General features: G+C 34.3%; 1 protein-coding gene and 1 long non-coding RNA gene across 2 annotated transcripts; one reads left to right on the plus strand and one right to left on the minus strand.

Moving 5' to 3' along the window:
• Window positions 1–7,591: 7,591 nt before the first annotated feature.
• twist2 lies at window positions 7,592–13,092 on the minus strand. The gene is made up of 2 exons (XM_088604979.1): window positions 12,325–13,092; window positions 7,592–8,533 (listed from the first exon to the last, which is right to left on the minus strand). Exon 1 carries the CDS (start codon window positions 12,834–12,836, stop codon window positions 12,354–12,356), a length of 483 nt encoding a protein of 160 aa, XP_088461105.1. The 5' UTR covers window positions 12,837–13,092; the 3' UTR covers window positions 7,592–8,533; window positions 12,325–12,353.
• A 2,744-nt stretch (window positions 13,093–15,836) lies between these two features.
• Window positions 15,837–24,199, plus strand: LOC148648972 (uncharacterized). The gene is made up of 3 exons (XR_015926491.1): window positions 15,837–15,928; window positions 16,734–16,789; window positions 23,930–24,199. It is a non-coding gene; the product is annotated as an uncharacterized LOC148648972 (long non-coding RNA).
• The last annotated feature ends 640 nt before the right edge of the window (window positions 24,200–24,839 follow it).

Here is a 24,839-nt window from a genome sequence, read left to right on the forward strand (position 1 = left end):
TTTACCTACCAGTATGCTTTTGGAGTGTGAGTGGAAACAGGAGCACCCAGAGAAAACTAATATAAACAGGGGCGGAACATGCAAATTCCATTCAGATAGCACCTCAGGAATTTAACCCAGGGCTTCACAGGTAATAATGCTAACCAGTGCACCACCATGCCACCCTGTCCAAACATTAACCATCAAATTGTAACAAACTATTATTAACTTATTATTTCATGTAATTTAAATAATATGTCTATATTAGAATTTATACTGTGATTACTTGGACCAGCTTGATTAAGCTAGACAGGCTATGCACTCTCTAATACAATGTGCTATGATAAATCTGGACATCAGTGATTTAAAATAATGAACAACTACTGGGAAGGTGTAGTTTTTCACTGTCATTTATTTTACACATCATTTATTGTGCTGCATTATTAGAAACTAGGAAGTCAAGTAAACAAGTTTCACTAAGCCTGAGGGTTTCATTTAAAAAAAAACAAGTGGTCACTCCATACAGAAATTGTAATCCCGCATAACTTACTCTTAATCGTTAAATTAAGTAAATTTACTTCTCATGGTTGCCACAACTGAAATGCCAGGTGTCTCAAAAATAAACAGCTTGCTGTACAGCTCTGTAGGGCTCTTCTTGGAAATGCTGTTCTAGCCCTTTGTGTTTCTCCTGACTTGCCAGCACACATTCCAGAAACAACATTTACAGCCTTCTTTACAACCACTTTAGTGTTTTTAAGTCATTTTCTTGTCCAGTTTAATTCCTTTTCTAAGAGCTGCGGAAATCTTTCTGTGGTCAGGAGTTTGGCATTTTTAGAAACGAGAGACAAGGGAATGGGGAGGTAATGTCTAAAATGCAAGCAGCTCACAGAGATACAGCAGGATATTACTGGATGGTGTTTCAACCAAGTAACATTATATAATGACAAGCTTTGCCTGTGAGACACTGAAGTAACACTTGTGCCAGAGTTCCCAATGTCTGTAGTCAAAAGCCAACAATACAGTCTCCTTAAGGGCCCATTTTCTATCCAGAAGTTTCAGTTGCTCAATACAGAATTTCCAGTACTTCACTGTTCATTGATCACATTTCATCACTTTTAAGAGATGACTAAAATGTCTTACCCTTAAATGATCGCTAAGCTTTACAATCTGGTAGTAGGTCCCAATACCATGGAAATATGTTATGTATGCTGTACAGTAGCTTCCTAATTCATTCAAACCCAACAAACTCAACAACTATACTGTAACTAAACATTAATTTAGTAGAGAAAATATAGATATACGTCATGATATCCAACTTTTCCGAAGTGTGACAAAATTCAGATTGGAAAGCAGTGCTGAACAAGTCAATAGCAGAGATAATTGCACTTACTGAAAAGCATTCAAAATACATTCTAACTTTTTACATTTGTTATATTTTAATGCCTCTATGTATTGTATACGTTTAGAAATAATACACAAATAATCCTGCAGTGTTTATCAATAATGTTTGTGAAAGTTTCTGGAAGTCACCTTATAATCACAAGGTACTAAAAGAAAACAGCAGCAAAACACCCAGTATCATGTCATGGGAAGTTCATAGAATTGTCCCGAGGTCAACCTTTGACAACACTAGTGATGGCTGTAAAAAATAGAAGATATCCCATTATTGAGATGTTTAAGGCTAATGGGATGATTACTACCCAACCAGGAAGAAGACATAAGGAAATTTTACCCAAATGTGCAGTACTTTGTGGAACTATCTCACACCCAGGGGCAACATTTGGAAATCTTCAGAAAGCTTTGGAAGCAGGTTTACGTCACTAATCTAGTGCCTGCAGTACAGTTTCGTTAAAGTTATGAGAGTGAGAGTTAGCACAGAAAGGTAAAACTGACGATGAAAAGGAATATCATTCCTTCAATAGGAAGACAGTGAACAGTAGAAATAAACATTTTGAGACAATGTGTCTTATTTGAGACAGTTGGCATCATCTGGTCCTAGTGCCCAGGTTACAAATGAAGATCAGACAGATTCCAAAGCTTACAAGGAAGAGTTAACCAAAGCTGGTGTCTTCTATATTGAGGCTCAAACTCGGTCATAAGTGGACATCACACAAAATGGCAATATAAATCATGTATCATAGTCCATGATTTGACAAATCAGTGCAGAACACTTATGGCATGAGCTGGAGAAAATAAATCACTTTGGCAGGTGATACCTTGACCAGTGAAAATGAATTCAAATGAGGTCATTTAAGGTAAATTATGCTAAAAGAAGCAAAAGAGTTAAGCACTTCTGCATTTTTCAAAGTTTATTAAAAAAGTAATTCATAAATAAGTACTCAGAATTTCAAATGCTTTGAAACACAAATGTGTTTGTGTGGGGGTTGTTTTATGATAATCACTATCTTGTAATAAAAAATAATAGTTCAAGATGAAATGGTTTGTTTTAAGTCTGACACCCTGTTTTCAGTGTGACACAAAACATTGATAAATGTCTATCACCAAAAAAGTGTCACAACATGGTAGTTATGATTGAATGAATTCCAATTTCTTCATGCCTTCCTTCTTATACTGTAGGTAGGTTTCCAAGGTAAGCAGAGCTGTGTTACTATGTATTAAAGCCCACTGAATTGCGGTCTAATTTGAGACTAGCAAATTTCTTTAACCTTTGATGTGACAGGCTTATAAAACACTTTTGTTTATTTAAGATCAAGATATTCAGAATAGAAATGCCAGAGATAAAAGATTTTAAAATTAGTGGAAATTCAAAGTCTATCCCACATTTGATATTTTGGTTCATAAAAACATAATAATGTTGATGGAATTACATGTAGAGTACAGAATACTAATCAAAACTATAAAGTACAAACAATACCAATATATCAATACATCTTAATATCTTATCACAAATGTTTGTTTTACCCCATGCAAAGCTCAGTAAAAACATATGAAAGGTTACAAATGAAAATCCAAAACATTTTTTAATAAATATCATGGCTGGCACGTATATAATTACACTAATACTTTGTTCACCACAGTACTTCTGTTTTGAGCATGGTTGTTCAATTACAAACTGTAAGCAAAAACACATCTGAGCACTTTCACTACAGTTTTGGGACTGAGAACGAATTTGTGTCTTATACATTACCTTTCAGTGGTGTTACAACTCTTTCGAATTATTTTGGAGGGTTGTTTTATTTTGATCTTTTCAAATTCATTTCTTCTTTACTGTCATTAATTAATGATATACTGTACAGTATACCAGACTTTTATTGTAAATACTTGCCAACTAACTTTTGTTATACAAAGCTAAAGATACATGGCCCAAGACAACTAAACAGCTGGAAACAACTTAAAATGATTATTTGTAGTTCCATAGCTGGTAACAAATTCTTTTGTTTGATCTTTTTTAAATCAAATCCATGCTGTGCCACTACCAATCAGAACATAATGAAGATTCTGCTTCATGTCTATAATATCTGCGTCATTGCTGTAATATCAAATGTCTTTTACATGTTCATACTTTCACCTCCTTAATGTAATTTTGTCAATATTTTAATAAAACACTTATTTTAAAGATTGCAATTTGCAGCTGTTGCACAATCTCTGGCTTTTCATTTGTTTCTCTGTTTGAAACTCAAAAATCTAATAGCTATAAAATGGTTGTAATTAACTTAATGCTTGCTTAGTAACCTTAAAGCATGTAAAATATCCACCCTCAAACTAAAAGCTTAAACTCATTTGATTGATCCACATTGTACTCTGTCAGAGTAAATGCAACACCGGTTGAATAAACAACACTTCACAGATTCAGGGCATAGCATATAATTGAACAAGATGCTATATCCTAGCTTATTTGTTATTCAAATTATGAGAGAGAGAGTTTAAATGTCTTGCTACACAGCTATCAATAAAGGATGGTCCTAGCAATTCTAGTGCTATTTGATAAAGATAACCTCTAAGATGACCATTTCAGACCTTATACTGTAAATACAGTATATTAGGACCTTTTTCATGAAGTCTCAGTTGTATATACTGTAGGTCAATACATACAGTAGATTGTATAGGTTTAATCAAAGCATAAAGATAGTGTTATTTACCTAGTACATTTTCCTTCCCATCAGCCCTATCACACTGAAAGATTTTTGTCTAAAAACCACCCGTTTCTTCCAAGATACACTATCTCCCACAACGATCTGGCCATTTCTTATACGCTAGATTGATCTAAAATTCCTTAAGCGTAATATTGACACTGTTATTGCATGGCAGACATTCATGCTAGTGTGTAGCTCACACAAGAATTAATATTATTCCAAATATTCTTTATTCCTTTTCACCTCTTTTTCTTACAGCTGTGGCTTGGTTGGCTATAATGCAGATGAATAAGAAAACATACCTTTTATGCTTGAAAATACTGAATCAGAAGCAAATATACAAGTAAACTTCTGAAACCTTGAGGTTAACGCAATATGCATACTTGTCAAAATCTGAAATGATCCATTTCATTAGATGAGTTGAGCTATTGCATATTTATACCATAAAATTAAAACTCTGCATGTCAGAGGGGGGGGTACCACATATTGAAATTGATCAATATGGAAAAAAAAACTTCAACTATACTATGGGAGAAATGCTTATGACTAAACTATTTTGTTCGTTATATAGTGTGTGTACACCACCACTAAACTGAAGTTTTCACGGACATGCTGTACCTACTTTCATGTCCACATTAAGAAAGAAAAAGGAAGCTTGAATGAAAGCAACTCACATACTGGGTGCCAAGTTATAAGTGTGCCAAATATGTACCTTTAATTATTTACCCAAACTTGTAAAATATACCTTGCATGAAACCGAATAGACACACAACCTTCAGTTTATCCATTTTACTACAAATTAAAATTTTGTAGCTTTTCCGTCTTTTTACAGGAAACATCTGTGACTTATAGAGCATTATTACTGTAGCCTAAAGCATTTTCAAATAATATTTGGCTCATGGGTATAGTAGAGGTTGAGATTGCTAGAATAATGAGTCAATATCAAAAGTACTGGAGATTGTGAGGTCAATACGATGCTGAGCAACTGTGAATAACTATTTGATTCCTGTCAGGGGACTGGTAGAATACGAGATTAGGGTATGTAGACATCATACCCATGTCATACCATAAATGTTTTTAAACACATTCTTTTCATCGGATATGAAGAAACATACGGCAACACAAATGCAGTCAAACCATAACAAATATATATAAAGACTCCATAGGATGTGTCCAGTGTCTATAACATCACACTCACTTTTACAAGATGATGTCTTCTTAAGCACTTCAGATGAAAATGAAGCTATGATTTCATAAAAATAATTAAGCAAACTTGTTAAATTTACAGTTTACAGCACTTCTGTTTATGCAAGAACAACTGTTATGTAGCCACTTAATTACAGTTAGTTTTAGTTGAAATTAGGATAGAAGGTAAGATTAGGATTAGATGTAGGCTTGGAACATTAAAATGCAGTCAGACATGCCTATACAGTGTATCTGTAGAACTATACATTAATGATGTAAACATTCATCCCCTTAACCTCTACGTGGGATTGCATATTTATCCCATACTAGAGCACTTTCAGAACATATTTTGTCATCAAAACCATCCATCAATTTTCGAACTGCTTTGTCCAGTTCAGGGTCCTGGGGGAGATAGAGCCTATCCAGGCAAACAACAGGAGTAATTCCAGATACACGCTGGACGGGACACCAGTCCATCACAGAGGGTACAAACAGACACAGACACAAACACGCACACACACACACACAACAGACACAGTTTTTCCAGTATGTCTTTGGACTAAGGGAGGAAACCCACACAAACACCCAGTCCCGAATTGGACCGAAGACCCCAGCACTGCAAGGCAGCAATGTTAATCACTACACCACACTGTTGCCCTTCATCAAAAGCATTTATCTTAATAAAGTGGAGAGAAAAGGATGAGGTTTAGGTTAAGTTTACTTTTAACCAACTGTAATATGAGAATTTATTAACTAAAGCATTACATAAAACAAAAAGACATTCTATAATATGGGTAATTGAAAACATTTTTGCAGCCATTTTAAGCAACAGTTTTTAAGTGTTATAACAGGTTGATACATAGCTATAGAATTCTAAAACACTAATGTGAACAAATACTAATTGCCCATCATTTATAGTTGCCTTTGCAAAGTGAAATTCAAGTACAATTACTGTATGTAATTAAAGTAACTTATATCCATACATACTGTATGTGTGTGTCTGTACAGGTTGTACACAATATATAGTAGGAAATCTGTGGGAATACTGTTAGTGAGGATTGTGTGTTTGAAGATGTGAGAAAAGGTGCTGGTTGCATAAAGGTAACATTTTTCACATGCTTTCCTTTTTATCAAAAAAATACTGTCACAGCTATCTTATACACATATAGTCAAAAAGGCCAAGAAATTATCAAGCAGTTAAATTCAATACCAGACGCAGCTGTTTTCTAGGTCAATTTACATCGTTGGCTATGACATTGACCTCGATATGTAATAGGGCTTGCCCTTTCATTTTCAGAAATATTGCCTATGATGTACTGTACTATTCTTAACAGTAATAATATATTAACATAGGTAGGCTACATTCTCATCTCCGTTATCATAAACGTTCGCCTTTTGAGTCAGAAATCCAAATTCCTCGTCTCGAATTGCTATGTAAAACACTGTATTTGACGTTGCAAAGCAGGTGTTAAATCATCCCCAACCGATAGTCCAACTAGTATAATAATGAAAACCGACAATGAACCCGGAAAACGAAAACAGACACAGAGAATTAGAAATCTTACTGCAATCTTTCTCCGCTTTTTCTTAGAAAAGCTATAAACATTTTATAGCGTGAAAAAATAGACCTCAAAATTCAAAAAAGGTAATTACATTTTAACACCCGATGCAATGTTAAATTCTGTAAACAAAATACCACAGTTTATGTGCACTGTTTCACTCTTATCACGTCCAGTATATTTAATAATGATTCATTTACCACTTATAGGGTGCCTTGATTTGTTATAAACACAAGCTCCCTTTCTGTTTATAGATCCGTATCTTACTAAAGCATGGGAAACTTAGATGCAACCAATTTAATGCTTTAAGAATAAGGAGCGTAGTTTGAAAGGAAAAATTAAGGGGTCTAGTAGGAGTCCGGTATTTAAATACTGGGCAAACAGTTTAAGTTATCTGCGGTTGTTCGGCCTCCTTTGCTTGCTTGTTACGGAATTTCCCCCGAGGCACTGCTATTTAAATGATTACTTGTTATTAAAGCGGACAAGTCTTTTATAAGGCCTGATTTTAAACAGGCTTGAGTTTCTGGTCTGCTAATGAAGCTCTTAGATTTTATAACAGTTTTTTTATCGATGTTTTCTTTCCACAACAAAAGAAAACAAATTCTCGCACTTGGTAGTGAAGCTACGGTGTTTGTTTTCTTTTTTCCACATTTTGTCCAAGCAACAGAACAAACATCTGAGTAGAAGAGTAGAAAATGGTTTAAAAAAATTTAATCACTATGGTTGCAAGCGAATGGGCGTCCTTCATTACGCATTTTGTAAAACAGGCACGTGTTTAATCGAAAAACATTTAATGTTTTTTACAACAAACACATTGTAGCATTTTTTCCTTAAAATTACTGGAGGATCCCCCAGAAGATATTCTATACGTATGGAACTATTCAGTATGCATAGGCCTATGCAATATACTGTATAACCTTTCTGTGTATGTACAGTATATAACTGTGTAAACGATTTTATTGAAAAATGTTTTAAATTTTAAAATACATAACGTATATCCTATCTACCCATTTCAAATACAGTACTGAAATTATAATATTTACAACTAATAAAAATTAATTTAGGAATATTTTAACGAGATAAGCTTTATATTTCGTAAAATACCCTAGACGAGCAGTCTTCGTATAGCCTACTGAGCTTTGGTTACATAAAACAATGCACTTTTAACTCGTTAAAAAATACTTGTTTTAATAAATAAGCAAAATGTACATTGAACTGAACAGAATGCAGGCTAAAGCTTGGGAAACTCAAGCTTCGGTGAATAATCCATGCAACATGATTCGACAATGTATGAGTCTTAATTGCATTTGTCCCTTTCAAGAAAGCTGAAGATAATTACAGGTATGTACAATATTTATTTAAAAAAACATTTATATATATTTATCTATAAACAGAACAACAACAGGGAATATACTGCACACGCAGAGAAAACAAAGCATTCCTGAATCATCATACCGGTATTAAAGAATAAATTCTTAATATGGTGAAATACGTCTGGCGGAACAAGAGATGACAATAATATAAAGTAAGAAATGTGGCTGTTGTCGAGTATCCTTTTCTTTTGTCGCTCTTTTCGAACGCAGTCATATCGCAGTTTAAGTGCTCCACGAGAATTCAGTCGTCCCGTTGAGTCTTTCCATCAACTTTCTGAGGTTTATACTGTAGGTTCTTCAATAAATCCTTTTGGCCTCCTCAGTTTTTATAGAAGTAAACAGTCTGTAAAATAAATGAAATAATATTTAATTGCATGTCTATATATATTTAAATAAATACAGTACTGTGTGCAGTCTACACATTTTGGGGGAGGTTTACATTAATCAGGAGTTTTAACAGTACATTACACATTTCATTTTGCAGGTAGAGAAATATGTATGAACAATGTTCACTGATACTGTAGTTACATACAGTAGAAACTATTCGATGAAAGCACTTTCCAATTAACGCCAAATTCACTTTTTTTAAGGTGTGACGATTACACCAGTCTCTTGCAGAAAAGCAGCATTGATGCACCTGTCCTACTTTGAAGCGATGCCTACAGCAGACATTTTTTGTAGTATTCCTTAAATCTGCTTCGAAGGAAACTTGATCTTCAGATACTTATAAGGTAGGGAGGGTTAAACTGCTTTTGTTTAGATCAGTGTTTTGTACTAAAGACTGTATTATTATTCATTTTTAAAATCAATACGTTCCCCTTAAAACCTTCAACCCCAAAAAGAGACTAAGCAGATGTATGCCAGTACTAAATGTATAAAATGTTAATGTAATAACAAGAGGCTTTGTGAATACCTCAAATATCGTATAAAACGGTATTTCTTTCTTGTTTCCGTTGCGCGTTGATGGAAATTGTAGAACTTACAGTAAATGCATAAACTTGAACTTCACTGCGAAAACAACTGATCTTCGTAGTTATTGAATAATTACACACAAAGGATATTTTCTTTGCATTACCAAATCTTTGAAAAAGTAACGATTTGTTTAAGTTTTATTTTTACGTAACATTTTTAACAAGACCTATTCCGATTATGCCGAAAGTTTAAGCAAAGCTACGATCATATTGTACAAAGTAACCTTATCTGAGAACTTTTTTTTTACTTGATGAGGCAAATTATTGTATACCGCATATACAGTACTTATTTGGATGTACCAAATTTCCTCATTATTTAAGCCAAGGAAAGGCTGTTTTCATGACAATTTTCCTATTTTTGTGTAATGATGTTAAAATTTACAGTCTGTACTGTATGGCCTGTTGCTGTGGAATAATATCCTTATCTTTGAGGTTTTAACAGTGTTTTTTACTGAAAACTGTACATTGCAACATAAAAACATATACAGTATACAGTTGAAATTTTAAGGTGATACAAAGAGAAACAAAATATTAAGCTTTCCTTAAATGGAGGTACAGTATTCAACGTTTCAACATAAAAATGCAAAACAGTAATTTCATGCAGACTAATATCACAACATTTTTTAGAAGTCTAAATCATAGTTTTAAAATTATAATTTTGTAAAGAAAATCTACCACTGTGTTTAGAGAAAGAAACCTGACATGCATTTTTTATACAGCCTATACTTACAGCAAAACTTAGTGGTTATCTTACACAGACTGCCAATATATTATACAGCACTTCCGAGGATAGCAAGGATAGCTCAGAGCATAGGTTTTGTTGAACTAGATGTCAATGTATTAGTGTTCTCTAGCTTTTATCCTATTATATGTTGTGCATAATGGAAAAGTCTGTACATTGGCTGTGATGACAATCCCAGACACAAAACACATGCTGAAACATTGTTCAAATTAAACTCAACATTTTAAAACCATGTTAAAAGGTTCATATGTGATCTAGATTGCGCTATAACTGTAATTACTAATGGCAGAAATGTTTTTGCACTGGTCTGACAGATTATAAAATAACCTGTTTTAAAGGTTTTCACAACATTGCAAGGTAAGAAACTTAACATATGCAATGCCACAACTTTTCTGTTTAAAACAGCTAAGAACACTCTGCAGCCAAAACAAATTGACAATTAACTTCAGAAAAGGTGAATGAGCAGTATGAAAAAAATAATCCTGTTGCAAATCTGCTGCAAATATATTTCAGGTGAAACACACCTTATCTATTGTATAATACAAACTGTCCAAAACAAAGTGTTTTCCACTGTACTGTACAACCCTTTTTCCTAGAAAATAAGTAAATAACTGTTCTACAGAACACCTCTATCCATAAAAAGGTTAATATAAATATTGACTATAAATGTGATTTATGATTTAGTAGGGCCTTATTATTATTAAAATCCATTTGCTATGGATTTTAATAATGCTTACAGTCTTCTCTTCTATTACAGAATCAATAGTGTACATTATTAAATAAAACAAAAAGGTGAAAATATTTGATAGCAAAAGAAAAACACTGCAATGATAAACTATTATTTAAAAGATAATATTTCTCAATGGGATTGTGCAGTATGCAGACTACTTGAGTTGTTTTTTTTGAGCCTCAATGTAATCAACTGCTAGTTTGAACTTTATTCCCAATCTCCAGCACATTCATTCCTGTGGTATTCGTACAGGAAAACATTCATTTATAAATCATAATTATCCATGAGGGACAATTCATTCACTCTGTGTTTCTCTCATGGTCAGTAGTTTCCTTAAATACTTTTAAATTGATACACAGAGAAATTAAACATTACAAATCACTTATACAGCCTTGCATTATATTTGTGAGTTGTCAAAATGGCATTTTAACATTTAAGAGAAAAGACTTTCCACGTTTTCCTTAAAGAGGACTCAACCACAATTCTTTATAGTAAGAAAATAATAGCATTAAAATGGTTCTTGGCAGGAGCCTACTGGCTCTGAGCCTTAAACATATATTTTCTGTATTCACTTCCCACGTAATGTATTGAAAAGTTCCTATTGTGACAACTAGCCAAGCCATTGGATTTCAAGTTTTATTTTAATCTGCCAAGTTGTGCCTCACATTTTTAATATAGACCTGTTATGATATAAAGTACGCCAGTGCCATATTTATTTATCTAACATGGTTTATAGTCGTATCTGTTTATAAAGACAAGGACTTGATCTGCTTCCCTGTTAACATTTCTGTGTCACTTTAGAAGTGTACTTTAGTACTGTGTTTCAGTCATTTGCATTTTTCAATCAGGGTTCAGCTGCTATGCAATTGTTTGTTTTTGATTTTGACAAGGGTAGCACAGAAACATAAAACTATTTCAGGTCAAAAGGTAAATCCTATTACTATATACAGGCTAGCCATTGATGCACTGCAAGTGTTTTTGTGATTGTTCCATTTATGCCTTAAGGCAGGCCTCAAATTAAAATAGTTTTTGCATGATTGCATATTGTTTAAAGAACAGCATTCTAAAGGAATTATTATTTTTTTAAATTAAATAACAAAATCCTGTAGGGAATAGTAATTATCTGTGGTGTAATCACTAGGTGTAGGAAAATAAACAAAATATAATCTGCAGGTCTAACTGGCCCCCTGTGCAGAAATACACTGCTCTTATTTGAACATAAAGATTTTTTTATCAACATTGGGACCTCTTTCCTAACAATAAAGGTATCATTAAAAATACCTTAGTAGTCGTAGAATCCTTTCTACTGCCATTCTTCTCAGACCTCACAGCTGTGAACTTTCAGGCAAACCAAGTGAAAATAGTATTTAAAAACAAGATATCCTTGTGGCTGCACATTTTGATTTTTTTACGCGATTTTATACACATCTAAGGTGCAGAAACGTCGTAGCTTCGTCCCACTACCAAGTTCTTGATAAACACCTGTCTAATTACGAACTCCCCCCCCCCCGTTTTCAAGTACGTTATGGTAAACCAAACTGAAGGAGAATGAACTTTTCAGGCAACAATAATTTGTTCTGACACCATGGTCAATACTTTTTCTTAAAAGTTGCATTTGGATGGAGTATTTACTGTAACTACAGAACAGAAACCCTGACAAGACATTCCGTAACTCTTAGGATGACACCTACCCCTGTGGCACTACTGTACGTCTTCAGTGCTAGTGGGATGCAGACATAGACCATGCTCCTTCCATCCGCCACACTGAAAAAGCATAGCTCAGACGCTCGTGCGCAACATAGCTGCAGCTGGACATCTTATTGTCCATCTCGTCGCTTTGTAGGACCTGATAGAGAAAATCGATGTATCTGGCTGCCAGCTTCAGTGTCTGTATCTTACTCAGTTTATCCGACGGCAGCGTGGGGATAATTTTCCTCAAGGAAGCAAAGGCTTCATTGAGCGACTGAGTCCTTTGCCTCTCCCTGACGTTTGCTAATACCCTTTGGTTCTGGAGTTCTTCGTAGGACTGCGTAGTGGGACTCGGTTTCTTACCCCTCTTGACAGGACCCGGGCTGCCGTCCTCGCTAGATTTTTTACTGTATCTCCTTTTCCTTCCAAATCTTTTCTGTTGTCTGTCCAACTCCTCCTCGCTGGTCACTAAGCTATCCACAGGGGAAACGGGAGAACTTGAGCTCTCTTCCATTTCTTTTTTAAAGAAATGCAAGGATAACGAAGAAGAAAAAACGGTCTCCACTTTTAAATCCGTGGTTACAGGAGAATATCCCTTTTAGTTGAAGGAGACTTGAGCTTTTAACTTTTGTTTTTAATGGACTGGATGTCCGGGTTATACCACTTTCAATCGAAACTGTATGTTGGCACAGCTTTCTTCTCGCAGGAAGTTTTTTTCCTTAATTTTTTTGGAAACTTCATCCCAGTTTCAGATGCTAAATAGTTGTCTGAATAGAGGGGGTGGTAGCATTGAACTCTGATTGGCCGAATAATAAACAGGAGGGAACAGTTTTAAATTACACTTCATCCAGAAACCCTTGATTAGAACATAGTTGCATCACTATTAATATAAAATCTTCCCATTGTCAGCACGATAAGGAAAAAGGTGAAAGTATTTTTCAGTGAATGGTTTTGGACACCATATTTTTTCTATTCCTGCCTCATTCATTCTCCCAATATTAAATTCTTTACACGCTTCATTTGTAGTTTATGTTAAGTCAATCATTTTATCGTATATTGTCCTTGTATTACGGTCGGTACTCGTCATTTTCAGATTTTATCAAAAATAAGTTAAGAAGAGCCTCTCAGATCGCACACAAAATAACCTCTTGTTCTTCGTATATATTTGTATGCGCACTTATCACACATTTCAATAACTTATTTGCTTTCAGTTTTTTGTGAAGAATAAGTGGGCTACAGTTTAAAGAGAAATATAAGAAAACCAAAACGTTAATACAATCAATGTTTTACATTTTCTTTTGGCTTTTATTTTTTTACTAAGTCTGATATTCATTTTAATGGCGCAATAAACTTAGGAAGTATAAAGAGCGCACGTACATCTACTGTAGGTATATATTTAATTATAACTGGGAAAATTCCTTGCTTTAGATTTTTATTTTTTTTATAATCTTACGGTTACTTTAGTTAAGTCATTGAAGTTAATTTATAAAAAAGGTGCTGTAGATTTCGCAATTTCAGCAGATCTATTAACATATTTTTCAGTTTATTTCGAACAACTGTAGATTAAACGATTATAGATCTCTAACGAATACTGTACTTGCAGAACAAACGTCTCTGGTAAAATAAAGGCGACGTCACATTGTATTTATTTTTTTGTGTGATATAATAGAGAAGTATATTAACGGAGGTGGATATGTGTATATATTTAAACGAAAAACATCACAATGATATATAAATTGGTAGCTATAAGAAAACTCATGTTATCCAACATACCGCCTGAAAATTAACTTACCTGTTTAAGTATACTGTACGTTTTAAACCACAATAAAATTTTCTTTATGGAAATGTTCACGGAAGGAGGTGGGCATGTGTACCTGTAATTTCTGAGAAAATGATTTTTCCGCAAGGATAAAATGATTCATCTAATTATTATTACAGTGCGGAACAACTTACCAAGAATCAGAGACGCAGATGCATTTCTGTTGTTTTATTTTCAGACCTGTCACCGTATGCGTTACAGTATATTATTTTAAAAATCGGACAGGTTGTTAAGATGTAAGGTCATCTACTTTAAATTTTAAGAGCACCAATATTTCTTAACGTTTTCCGAGGAAAGTGATTATATACCATTTTTATAGAGTTCTATCTCGTGATCTTTGAGGTCATTTTACAGTATGCGGAAATACAGAATTCGAAGTACAGGTGGCTTGCATTAATCCTTTGAAATGTATATGTTTTTTTGTTAATTAAGCACTCATTCAGATCTTCAATATAATCCAAAAACATTCAGGAACTGACATATAATTAGATGCGATACACATATTTTGTTCTAAAAATATTTACCAAAACTAAAGTTTTGAAACAGGGTTCATGTTCAGCAGATACATGTCATAAAACACATTTAAAATTAATAGTTATTAATTCTACTAGCTACATTTATTTGAACAGCTCATTATTTTGAATTGAAGAGAGAGATTTTTCTTTATTCAATCATTTGGAGGAATCCAAAGTGTAAAACCATCTGGTCTGTGGTATCACAAGGTTGAGTTAGAAACTGGAACATGATACCTTGAAAGGCTTCGTCATCACACACAGTCCCTTAGTAAGCCTTATCAGAGTATTTTCAGCAACTTTGAATATACCGATATTTATTTAAAGTTATCATAACTCCCTCCCCACACATCATTTCCTGTGGGTTTAGGTTAAGTACAGTAGGTTGTTCCTACAGTAGGTTTCTTACTTCAGTGTTCAGTTGGTAAGTTTGCTCAGGGCTATTTGCTGACCCATGAGTGGGAGTGTTACTTTGGAGAGTGCTTGCAAAATTTCTGAAGTACCCACAAGTCTGATCCTTTTCCTTTCGGGGGCAAACAGTCAAATAAAAGGATTTGTTTTAGCTTCAGTTACCTACACCCGTTAACAAGTTCATATTTTCAGTGCACATATTCTCGCAGTGGTGTGGGGTTACTTGACACTTCCTTCACTTGATCGCATGCTTCTAGCCACACACACACACACACACACACACACACCTTGCTTCTAAAATGTATTGATTCCATAGAGCTTTTCATCAGGATGGATTACAAGAAAGGCACAACGAGCAGTTGTTGTGTGGAAAACACCACTTTTTAAATTCATACCATCAGTCCTGAAATTAAAGAATAACATTTACGGTATACCAGCTTGAGGAGAGATATCTGAAATTGAACTTCTCTTCACATGTTTGCTAAAAAAAACACATTCTTAGTCAATGGCACAGGCTTTACAGCTTTCCATTCCATTAGCTTAAAATACTACAAGAATAACCCACGATACACCTGCCATGAACAGAGGATGATGAGATACAGTATGCCCGCCATATGGATGCACAGACCTAGTGAAATACACCATATCCAGTTTACCCTGATCGACAATATTTTTTCCTCCTGCTTTCTTTCACCTCACTGCTCAATACTGTTTTAAAATCTTAAAAAAGAGTTTTCCTTTATATTACTTTGCTTTATTTCCATTTCAGCTATTTAAAGTCTAATGAATTGCTCTTGTCTTAACCCAATTAAGAAATGTGCCAGAGGGGGAGTTTCAGAAGAGGAAATGGGGTTGTCAACTGAGGTAAAGAATTTTTTTAATTTTGATCATCCCTCTCACTTCATTTGTCTTCCAGAGACTATATACCCCCTGTGTTTCTGTCTGTTGGATTATGTTCACCACAGGTATAATGTGATACACATTTATTTGAGGCCTTAAGCAAAATTATTGTCTTAACTATCAAGAGATGCAAGAATGATTCAGGTCAGTTCAAAGATATATCACACTATATTTCACACCACAGAGAAGACATTTTTATGTCTCCCTGACACCTCCAAATCTTTTCCACATGCACTGGAGCTCTTTAATAAACTGAAATCCTTTCTGCAGAGAATCATCAGATCAATTAGGACAAATCTATTTTAAGCAATGAAAGAAAAAAAACATTGCACAGAGACTTGGAATGTCATGGATATTTTATTTTTCCCTTTTTAAAATAAAGAAGTAGAAAGGACTGTGATTTCTGACTATTTGATTCGGAAAACCCAGTCAGAAATCTGACTGTAGATTTTTTTGTCATTTGTAACCTTTTGTGGGACAAGAGAATTTAAAATTGACCCCTAAATGTATTTGACTATATCATTTTAGTCTTTGGTTTTCTTTATAGCTCTTATTCTCAAGTTCAAAAAGCTATTAATTGGACATTCTGAATGCGAATAGTCATCACCTTGATCCTCATTAAGCTTTAGGAATGGGTAGGGATAGTAATTACTTTTATGATTACAATATACTGTACCTGCTTTGCTGCACTTTATTCATCCCATGGAAATGAAACTGTGTAAGGAACAAGAATTACATGAAATGAATAGAATGCATTTTATATTATTAGGAGAAGACAGTGAAGTTATCCATGCAAGCAGAGGATACCACTAGCAGAGGAATTATGTAAGTAACTATCACCATCTGTAAGACTCACTCCTTCGATACTGATTCAAACTTCATAACTCAGTTCAAACATTCTTATAAATGAACACACTATTCCTTGTAAAAGAATATTATTGCTAAATCTGCTACGATAATCATGACAATATAATTTGCTTTATTCTATGTCTTGCCCTTAAGAGTGTAAGTGTGTAGTCCTTTGTTCAGTCTTAATGTTTTTCTTTTGTTTTGTTTTTCACATTGTGCTGTGTATAAACAAACTTGTTTGTCCTGCTGCATCAGGAAACAGTGTGAATCTGACATTTTGAGGTGAACTTTCCAAGTAAACATGTTTATGTAAACACCCTTTTATTTTCTCTGAATATTTCAGTTTATGTATTAAATTCCATCAGCTATGAGTAACAATTCTTTGTTGAACTCTATTTTAAAAATATTGTTACAAGTTCAACATGGAAACAAAACATATTACTGTTTTCTGTTTGCTGTCAGTTTTAATGACTAAACCTCCAACTTCCAGCTAAACCACAATATATCCTTTTTTATATATTAAATATGGATTTTCACTCATACAAGCATGCCTGTAACCAACGTACTGTAAGCATTTGTGTTTTATACAATGAATCACATTTTCATTGTACAGATGCTTATGGGGTAAAAGGAAATCATAAAGTTCAGAGAAAGTAGAGGGTGCAGAGAACTATACAACGTTTGATGATTTGCTCCTGTCTGTAGACAGGGGTGTCTAATATATTTAGAATTTATTTATTGAACAATTTATTATAGAGCAGTAGAAATTAGTACCATCTACAGCCCTTTATGTACAGTATATCAACCAAGAAAGACTTCAGGAATGCCTTTTACATGAAAAATAGTTTATTAATTGGATTTATTACAATTTAAAAAGGTCTAACTATGAAATGTGTTTTTCATGTCAAAAACTGATCAGAGCAAAATGTTGGTGACCTGTGGGGTAAGAAGGTTCTGTTAATAAAAACAGCAAAACGCTTGCAGATATTTGAAAATGTCATTGAGTTACAGTATTTTGTGCTGAAGGAAAACTCTTAAGTAAGGATTGGATCAAGGCACCATATCCTAAAACCTTTTAAATGCATTGCCCAATCAAATTTTGGTGTCCTAACATTTTATTTTAACCTCAATGACAAGGTGTTTCTGAAATCGTGTTACAGACATTCATAAATGTTTCATTAGGGAACTTGTAACAGCTTGAAACATTTAGTTTTGTTTAATACAATGCAGATTGCATGCACTCTGTATAATGTCAAGACTCAGGCTCTGTGTTTTTCAGAATTACAATCCTGGTGCCAAGGGTTTGCACACATTTCTTCATTCTTTGATTTCAGTCGGAAAAACCAAACTGACCAGAACACTTCCATAACACAGAATGTACTGTACAAGTGTTGCCCAGCAAAGCATTAAACATTTCAAGTTGAACACATTTTCTGTCTCATTACAACAGGTACTGTATGCATGGCAGTGTAAAGTTGATGAAAACCATAAAATTGAAAGGTCAACTAAAGAAAATGTCACAAATAACGTGTTTGCTTTTCATGTGTTGGACTTCAAAAAATACTGTGGAAAATATTTGAAACAAGCTATGAAGAAGAACTAATTTCCCATTTAATGGAACTACAGTACCATCACAATTCCCCAACCTACAGAGCTATTTACTGTAGGTAGGTAGATGAAAGAATGCAGAGAAAAGTCTGGTCAGGTCCTAAAGTGAAAGTTTCCAATCATATTATCTAACACAAACAATGATCTTTAATTAAATCTGCACTTCTGACCCTCTTACCAAGTTTAGGTACAACGCAGCTTCAGGTTCACAGTGCCTCTAGCCACAGATGGACTACACAGGAGAGACAAGCTTCAGCAAATAGGGCTATTTGCTTTGCTGATTGGAGTGGTATGGGGCGAAGAGTAGGAGTAAATGTTATAAATAGAGGGATGACATTTACAGTAAACTGTAAAACCCACAGGCCCACTGAAAAGACTTGTAAACCGGAGTTGCCTGCTAAAGACAAATTGTGATGGGGGAAAACTCCAGCCATCAATTTTCAGAAAAATCACATCATGGAAAATTAACTCAAAATACATTAACCAAGTGGCAACATTCATAAGTTTGTGTGTGTGTGGGGGGGGGTAACTACAGCATATTATTTTTTTGTGTAATTTAAAAAGAAGCCTGAATCACAACTGTTAAATGACAACTGTCAAAATTCTTAAGAGATAAAAGAGATAAAATATTTATTGTGGCTCTTATGTTCAATCTTATTCCCTTTAAGCATACAAATCTGCAACTTTATGAGGAAATGCATCAATGTACAGCAGCTATTCTAGTCTGAAATGCAGTTTAGAGTATAAAGCTCACATGTACAGTATATGATCAAGAAAGTATATGACCAAATATGGCCCTGGATTATTCCAGATTTTTGCGTGTTTGTACATATCTTAGTTCAACTTACTCTCTGATTCTTTTCACATATGTTGTTATAACAAAGAGGCTATTGCTCTAATGCTTTACTCATATTTCCATTTTCCTGTGTTTCTAGCATATAGTAGATTTAATTTTTCAGTGAACTTTCAGTGCCCCTGCTGACTCATCCATGAATATGCATTTACATCTAAATGAATGACTGGGCAAACATTACTACAACACGCTAGGTTTCTTGCAGAAGTACCTTTTAAATGTACACTATGTCTATCTTGCTTCCTTTAAAATAATCAAGCAATAGTTTCTTTCAAATGAATTCCAATTGAGTATTCTGCCCTAGCAAGATTGTCTGTCATCTTGTCAAACAATTGTATACATATAAAAACAATATTGTTTCTGTGAAGAAGGACATAGTGTTGAGGAGAAATCTCACAGACAGCAAAAACTAAGATCATATAAAATTCAGATCCTGTACACAGAAGAAACTTCCCAGAAAGTATTGGGAAAATAGGTTCCTACTGTACAGTATATGCTTTGAATCTAGTGTTCCCGATTGTTCCACTTATCTTAACAAGGTTTTGGAAGTTTTTTGTTAAGTTACAAGTGCAGGAGCAGGCTGGGAGAGGAATTTTGAAAGCTTTGTGTGCCGGTGTCAAATAGCTAAAATTTCAGAGTAATAGAGAACAAATGCATCTAGGTGAGAAAAAAAAACTTCCACTGGCCTTTGTACTTCATCTAAATGTACAGTTAACATGTTGATTAAGGAGCAGCCAGAAAAGTACCAAGCAAAAAAGCAAATCCTCTGCATTGCCTTAGCTGTTAGTCAGATGAATTCAATGGCAGCCTATTTATAATAATAAATTCTCTGTGGCTTTAAAAATAAATATTTAAACTACTATCTGTATTTAGGCTGACACAAATCTCACACTGCATTTTTCACTTAACACCATAGCTGTTCAAGGTTTCTTCTACTTCTCTATTGTACATGTCACAGACAAAAGGAGCAAACGTTTGGTGTGACCCGTTAATTCCGTCTCCTTTCTCTGGGGTACCTGTTTACTGACATGAATTGATGATCCCTACACCCCACTTTTCTCAGCTTATTTCCTACTGCCCCGTTACGACAATCAAAAAGCTTGCAAAGATTATTTAAGTTTATATAGGTTTATTTTTAATTCTCTTCTTAGTGTGTACATTGTGCCTTCAGAGCACATCCAGAAGGAAATTGAAAAAAAATCCCAATGTGAGTCTGAGAATGTTTGAATGGAACTCCCTGTGTGGTGGGGAATGTCAATAGTCTTATAAAGGTAAAAACAACAACATAATAGTTTTAAACTAAACTGATTTATTAGCTATGAGGGTAAATTAGGGCTTTGTGAGAAGTAAGAATAATGAGAAATACAGATGAGACATAAAATCCTGCTTCCAGCTTGTTAAAGCTATACAATTTATGTGCTTAATGTAGCTGTAGTTGTCTGTTGTAATAGTCTGCAATATTTTAAATACCACAAAAAATTAATGCACAGTACAGTTTTCTTTTTCCATAATGAGCTCTAAATGTGTGTGCAGTGCAGGATTCTGGAAGTATAGATACATTGATATTTAAAGATGACGTTTATTTCATTTAAAAATTGCAAATACAATATCTTAAGGTAAGTTTTAAGCTTTCATGTTGAAAAATTATCTTGAATCTTTCCTAGCAATGTTTGGTAGGGACAAGAATGAACAAGCTGTAGTTTCATTTTTATTTTACAGATATGGGGATATCAGAAGATATAATCGGCACGTTCCTTGTCTGTTATTTGATATTGCAGGTCTTCTTTTTTTGGGGGGCACAGGCCAAATTTTATTATTCCGCTGATACCTGTGCCTAGGAGTGCCAAACCGAACCTAAGAGCTCCTGGATTCTGCCAGAAATCATTTTATGCCTGTGCTGTGAACTGTCTGTCTCACATGGAGGGCAGAAAGTTTACTTAGTTCAACACTCAAGGATGCAGAGACCTTGCACTTCAAAACTCTGCGTTATTCACTGCCCCATTGGGACCACTATTTTGTGCAGGCGCAGCATGCCGTCGCCATGGAAACCTCCCCTTTCGTTTAAACTCTGGTATGCCACCTCACACGAAATCAGCTCTATAAGTGACTTTATTATAAGCATTGCCATACCAGTCATATTTCACATTTTATACCAATAAACAGTTTCTGAAGCTGTTTGGCAGGGAGAGTTGGGCTGTTAGAACACCCGGAGATTGCAGGGAGGTACAGCAGAGGGGTATTTGTGTCCCTGTGGCACCTAAAGAGTCTCATAAGGTTCAGGACTACTGCTGATTGAGGAAAACCACCAGCAGAGGTTACCAGTTTAGATCCGACGCAAATGGAAACCCTTGCCCAGAGAGTCTCTCTTTGAATTTATTACTGTATGGAATAAAAATCATTTCTCAAGACGTAACTAATATTTCTTCTCATAATACTCTGTAGAGAAGGGTATTTCAAGGACTATTGCAAGCTCGTTTGGATTGCATTATGTTATTATTTTAAAGCTCAGATTTTCTAAACCATCAGTAGATTTGTGCTGTTACTTTTTCTTGTTTCTTTTTTAAAGAAACACAGTACAATGAAGCAAACAACCTTTAAACCATACAATTCTTTAAGTTATATTCTGTACTTATTATTATTATTATTTTGAAATTAATAATTACATGCATGGCAGCATGCAAATTTAAAAAAACCATAGGAGTAAATTTGAAAGTCATAGCATCACCAGTATTTTCAGCATTGGTTTGTTTTAAAGGTTTCAAATACAATTTAAGAGGAATGCTCATTGGAGTACATTAAGCTACTCTATACAAGTACCGGCAAAAGTGACGTCCATATCACTTAATTATTTGTGATTTTATTTTATTTTCTAATGGTCACTCACCATTAGTGGTCTTTTGGAGGTGTTTTTAACTGTTTGACATCAGTGTTTTTTAAGATTTAATTTCCTTTTCACATGCTGTTTGCTGTACTGTATATTTGTGCATTTTCAGAAAGAAAAGAGATGTGATTGCCATTCTCCCTAGTGACAGCTTGAATCCTAACTCCACTTTTACTTGTCTTAACATGCGGTGTCACTAATGTTTGAAACACTCATCTAATAAACATGCAGGACATGGTTCAACAAAATAATTCTTTACTAACAAAAATTAGGAAGATACTTTAGATCTGAAGTCTATATATCCCCTTTTTATTTATTTAGAAATTGTTAGTGTTATGTTTAATGAAACATCCTTGCAAACAAAAAAATATATAAGACTGAAAACGACTTCTTTTTTTATTATAAACCCTTATTAAAGCTGAATGCTGTTAAGTTATGTGCACAGATCCCACAAAATATCTACATATAAATTACAAAAACATAAGGATATTGCATTGAACAAACACACTTGGGACTGAATAAATATAGATGTACTGTATAATATTGTAGTGGGAACATCTGTTTTTAGAAAGATCTAATGTTTATTTCTAATTCTTCCTTTTACACATTCTTTCAAAATTACTAAAATAGAACAGCAACCGAATAAAAGAATAATATGCAGAATACAAGTTACTTTAATGTCTCCACTTGAGGACAAAGAAATGCAGACAAAATGGAACAGATACTACAGTATATAGGCTTCAAACTAATGTTAAGTGAGACTCAGAGGTACTGTACTGTACATACCACTACAGAGCTGTTTAATCAATCTTGAAGAGTGGTACATAGTAGGCAGAGAAAGAAGAATATATGTATTACAAACTTCCATTGGGCAATTGTAAACAGCATTTGAATAAAGCTTTTTATTCACATTATAGTTTCTGTGAATTATTTAACTTTCAAAATTTCACTCAACTAATGCTTAAATGTATGATCTGTGTATATACTGTATAGTAGATAGTGTTGGTGAAAATGACTTTTCACCAGTCCATTACATTTAATAGATACTTGTGTAAAAAAATACTTTTTAAAATTAGTAAGGACCTGGTGGAATTTGCTTATAAAATACGTGTTATACATGTAATTTGTTATTATAATGTTATTATTTTTAAAAGTATTTTTCTTCAACACACAAACATATTTTGACAGAAAGATTTTTGCAAAAAATTTCCAGAGCACATCTGAATTCAGACAATCTCTGCAGTGAGCCTAGATCCTGCTGACTCATATTCTATGCACGCACAATTTTCTTACCACGGTGCTGTCACAATTTATGTCATTTCATTGTCACTAAATATAAACTGATGTAGTACAAAAGCAGGATATGAGCTTTAATGTCTTCTACATGTATTTTATAACTTCTCATAAACAGTTTTGTATGATCAATACGGTAACTGAAAACATTTTGATGCATTACTAACTGAGGTTTTGGAATATATTTATATAATTTTAGGGTGTTTTTTCTATTGCGTTATAAACAGTTATCATCTGTGAGATAAGAAGAACATTTTATTTTCTGAAGTTAAAGAGGAGATGTGGAAGTATGTGTACAAAACCTGATATTTCCCAACCCAAGACATCAATATTGCATAGTGGGAATAAAAAACATATTTTGTTGTGATTGTTTTTTTTTCAGATGACCCTGATACTACATATTTCTTGACATCCACGACAGATTACTGTCCCACTGATGGGCCTGACACACTGATCTGAATCCTTGTCTTTTTGCCTGCAGGGACACCTTTTAGATTGAATATTCCAGTCCAGTCCAGGGCTATTGAAGATTTTAAGGCAGAAGATGAACTAAGAAATTCAATTTTACAATGACTCTTCAAATGTCAGTATTTTACTTGACAGTACGCCTCTGGAAGTCTGTTAAATGTAATGGGCATATAAAAAATGTTGTAAAGTAAGGCACTGATGTCTGAAGTTTAAAGAAAATGTACTTTTTTATATTCTAGTTATGTCATTTAAATATATAACTAGACTTTGTTTAATTCAAAAATGTATGTTATTTATATACAGTATACTGTACAAAGAGTGGCATGGTGATGCAGGGGTTAGCATTGCTGCCTTGAAGCAGTGGAACTCTGTGTTCGATTCCAGAACTGGGGTGCTATCTGTGTGAAGTTTGCATGTTCCTCCCATGTGCACCTGGGCTTTCACCAGGTGCTTCAGTTTCCTTCCACGGTCCAAAGACATACAGATAGGTTAATTGTCTTTGGGTAAATTGTCCCTTGTGTGAGTGTGTGCCTTTTCTGTGTCTGATTGTGCCCTGAGATGGACTAGTATCCTGTCCATGGTGTATCCCGCCTTGTGCCCAGGTCAGGCTCCAGCTCCCCCGCGACCCTGAATTGGATATGAAGCGGTTGGAAACTGGACGAATGTATATGAAAAGAGCATGAGAGGAGGAGAGAAAGCGAAAGAAACAATGCCTTTTGGGTGAACTCATTTTACATTGTGGGCAAATATTAACTATTGAGGAGCAGCACAGTTAAGAGGTTCACAAGACATCCTATACCACAAAGCTAAAGCCAAACTGTTTTTGATAAATCTCCCCAAACCAGAAGTTGCATTATTGCTCTGTATTTTGTCCAGCTAGCTATTATGGTTTGAATTACATACTTGAAAAGAGCTTTGGTATG

The sequence above is a fragment of the Lepisosteus platostomus genome, chromosome 14 (assembly GCF_059453375.1).
Source record: "Lepisosteus platostomus isolate fLepPlt1 chromosome 14, fLepPlt1.hap1, whole genome shotgun sequence".
In the NCBI taxonomy this organism is placed as follows: Eukaryota; Metazoa; Chordata; class Actinopteri; order Semionotiformes; family Lepisosteidae; genus Lepisosteus; species Lepisosteus platostomus.

What these genes read in the sequence shown, in the direction of transcription:
- twist2 (XM_088604979.1), bottom strand. Translation starts at nt 12,836, where the DNA reads ATGGAAGAGAGCTCAAGTTCTCCCGTTTCCCCTGTGGATAGCTTAGTG.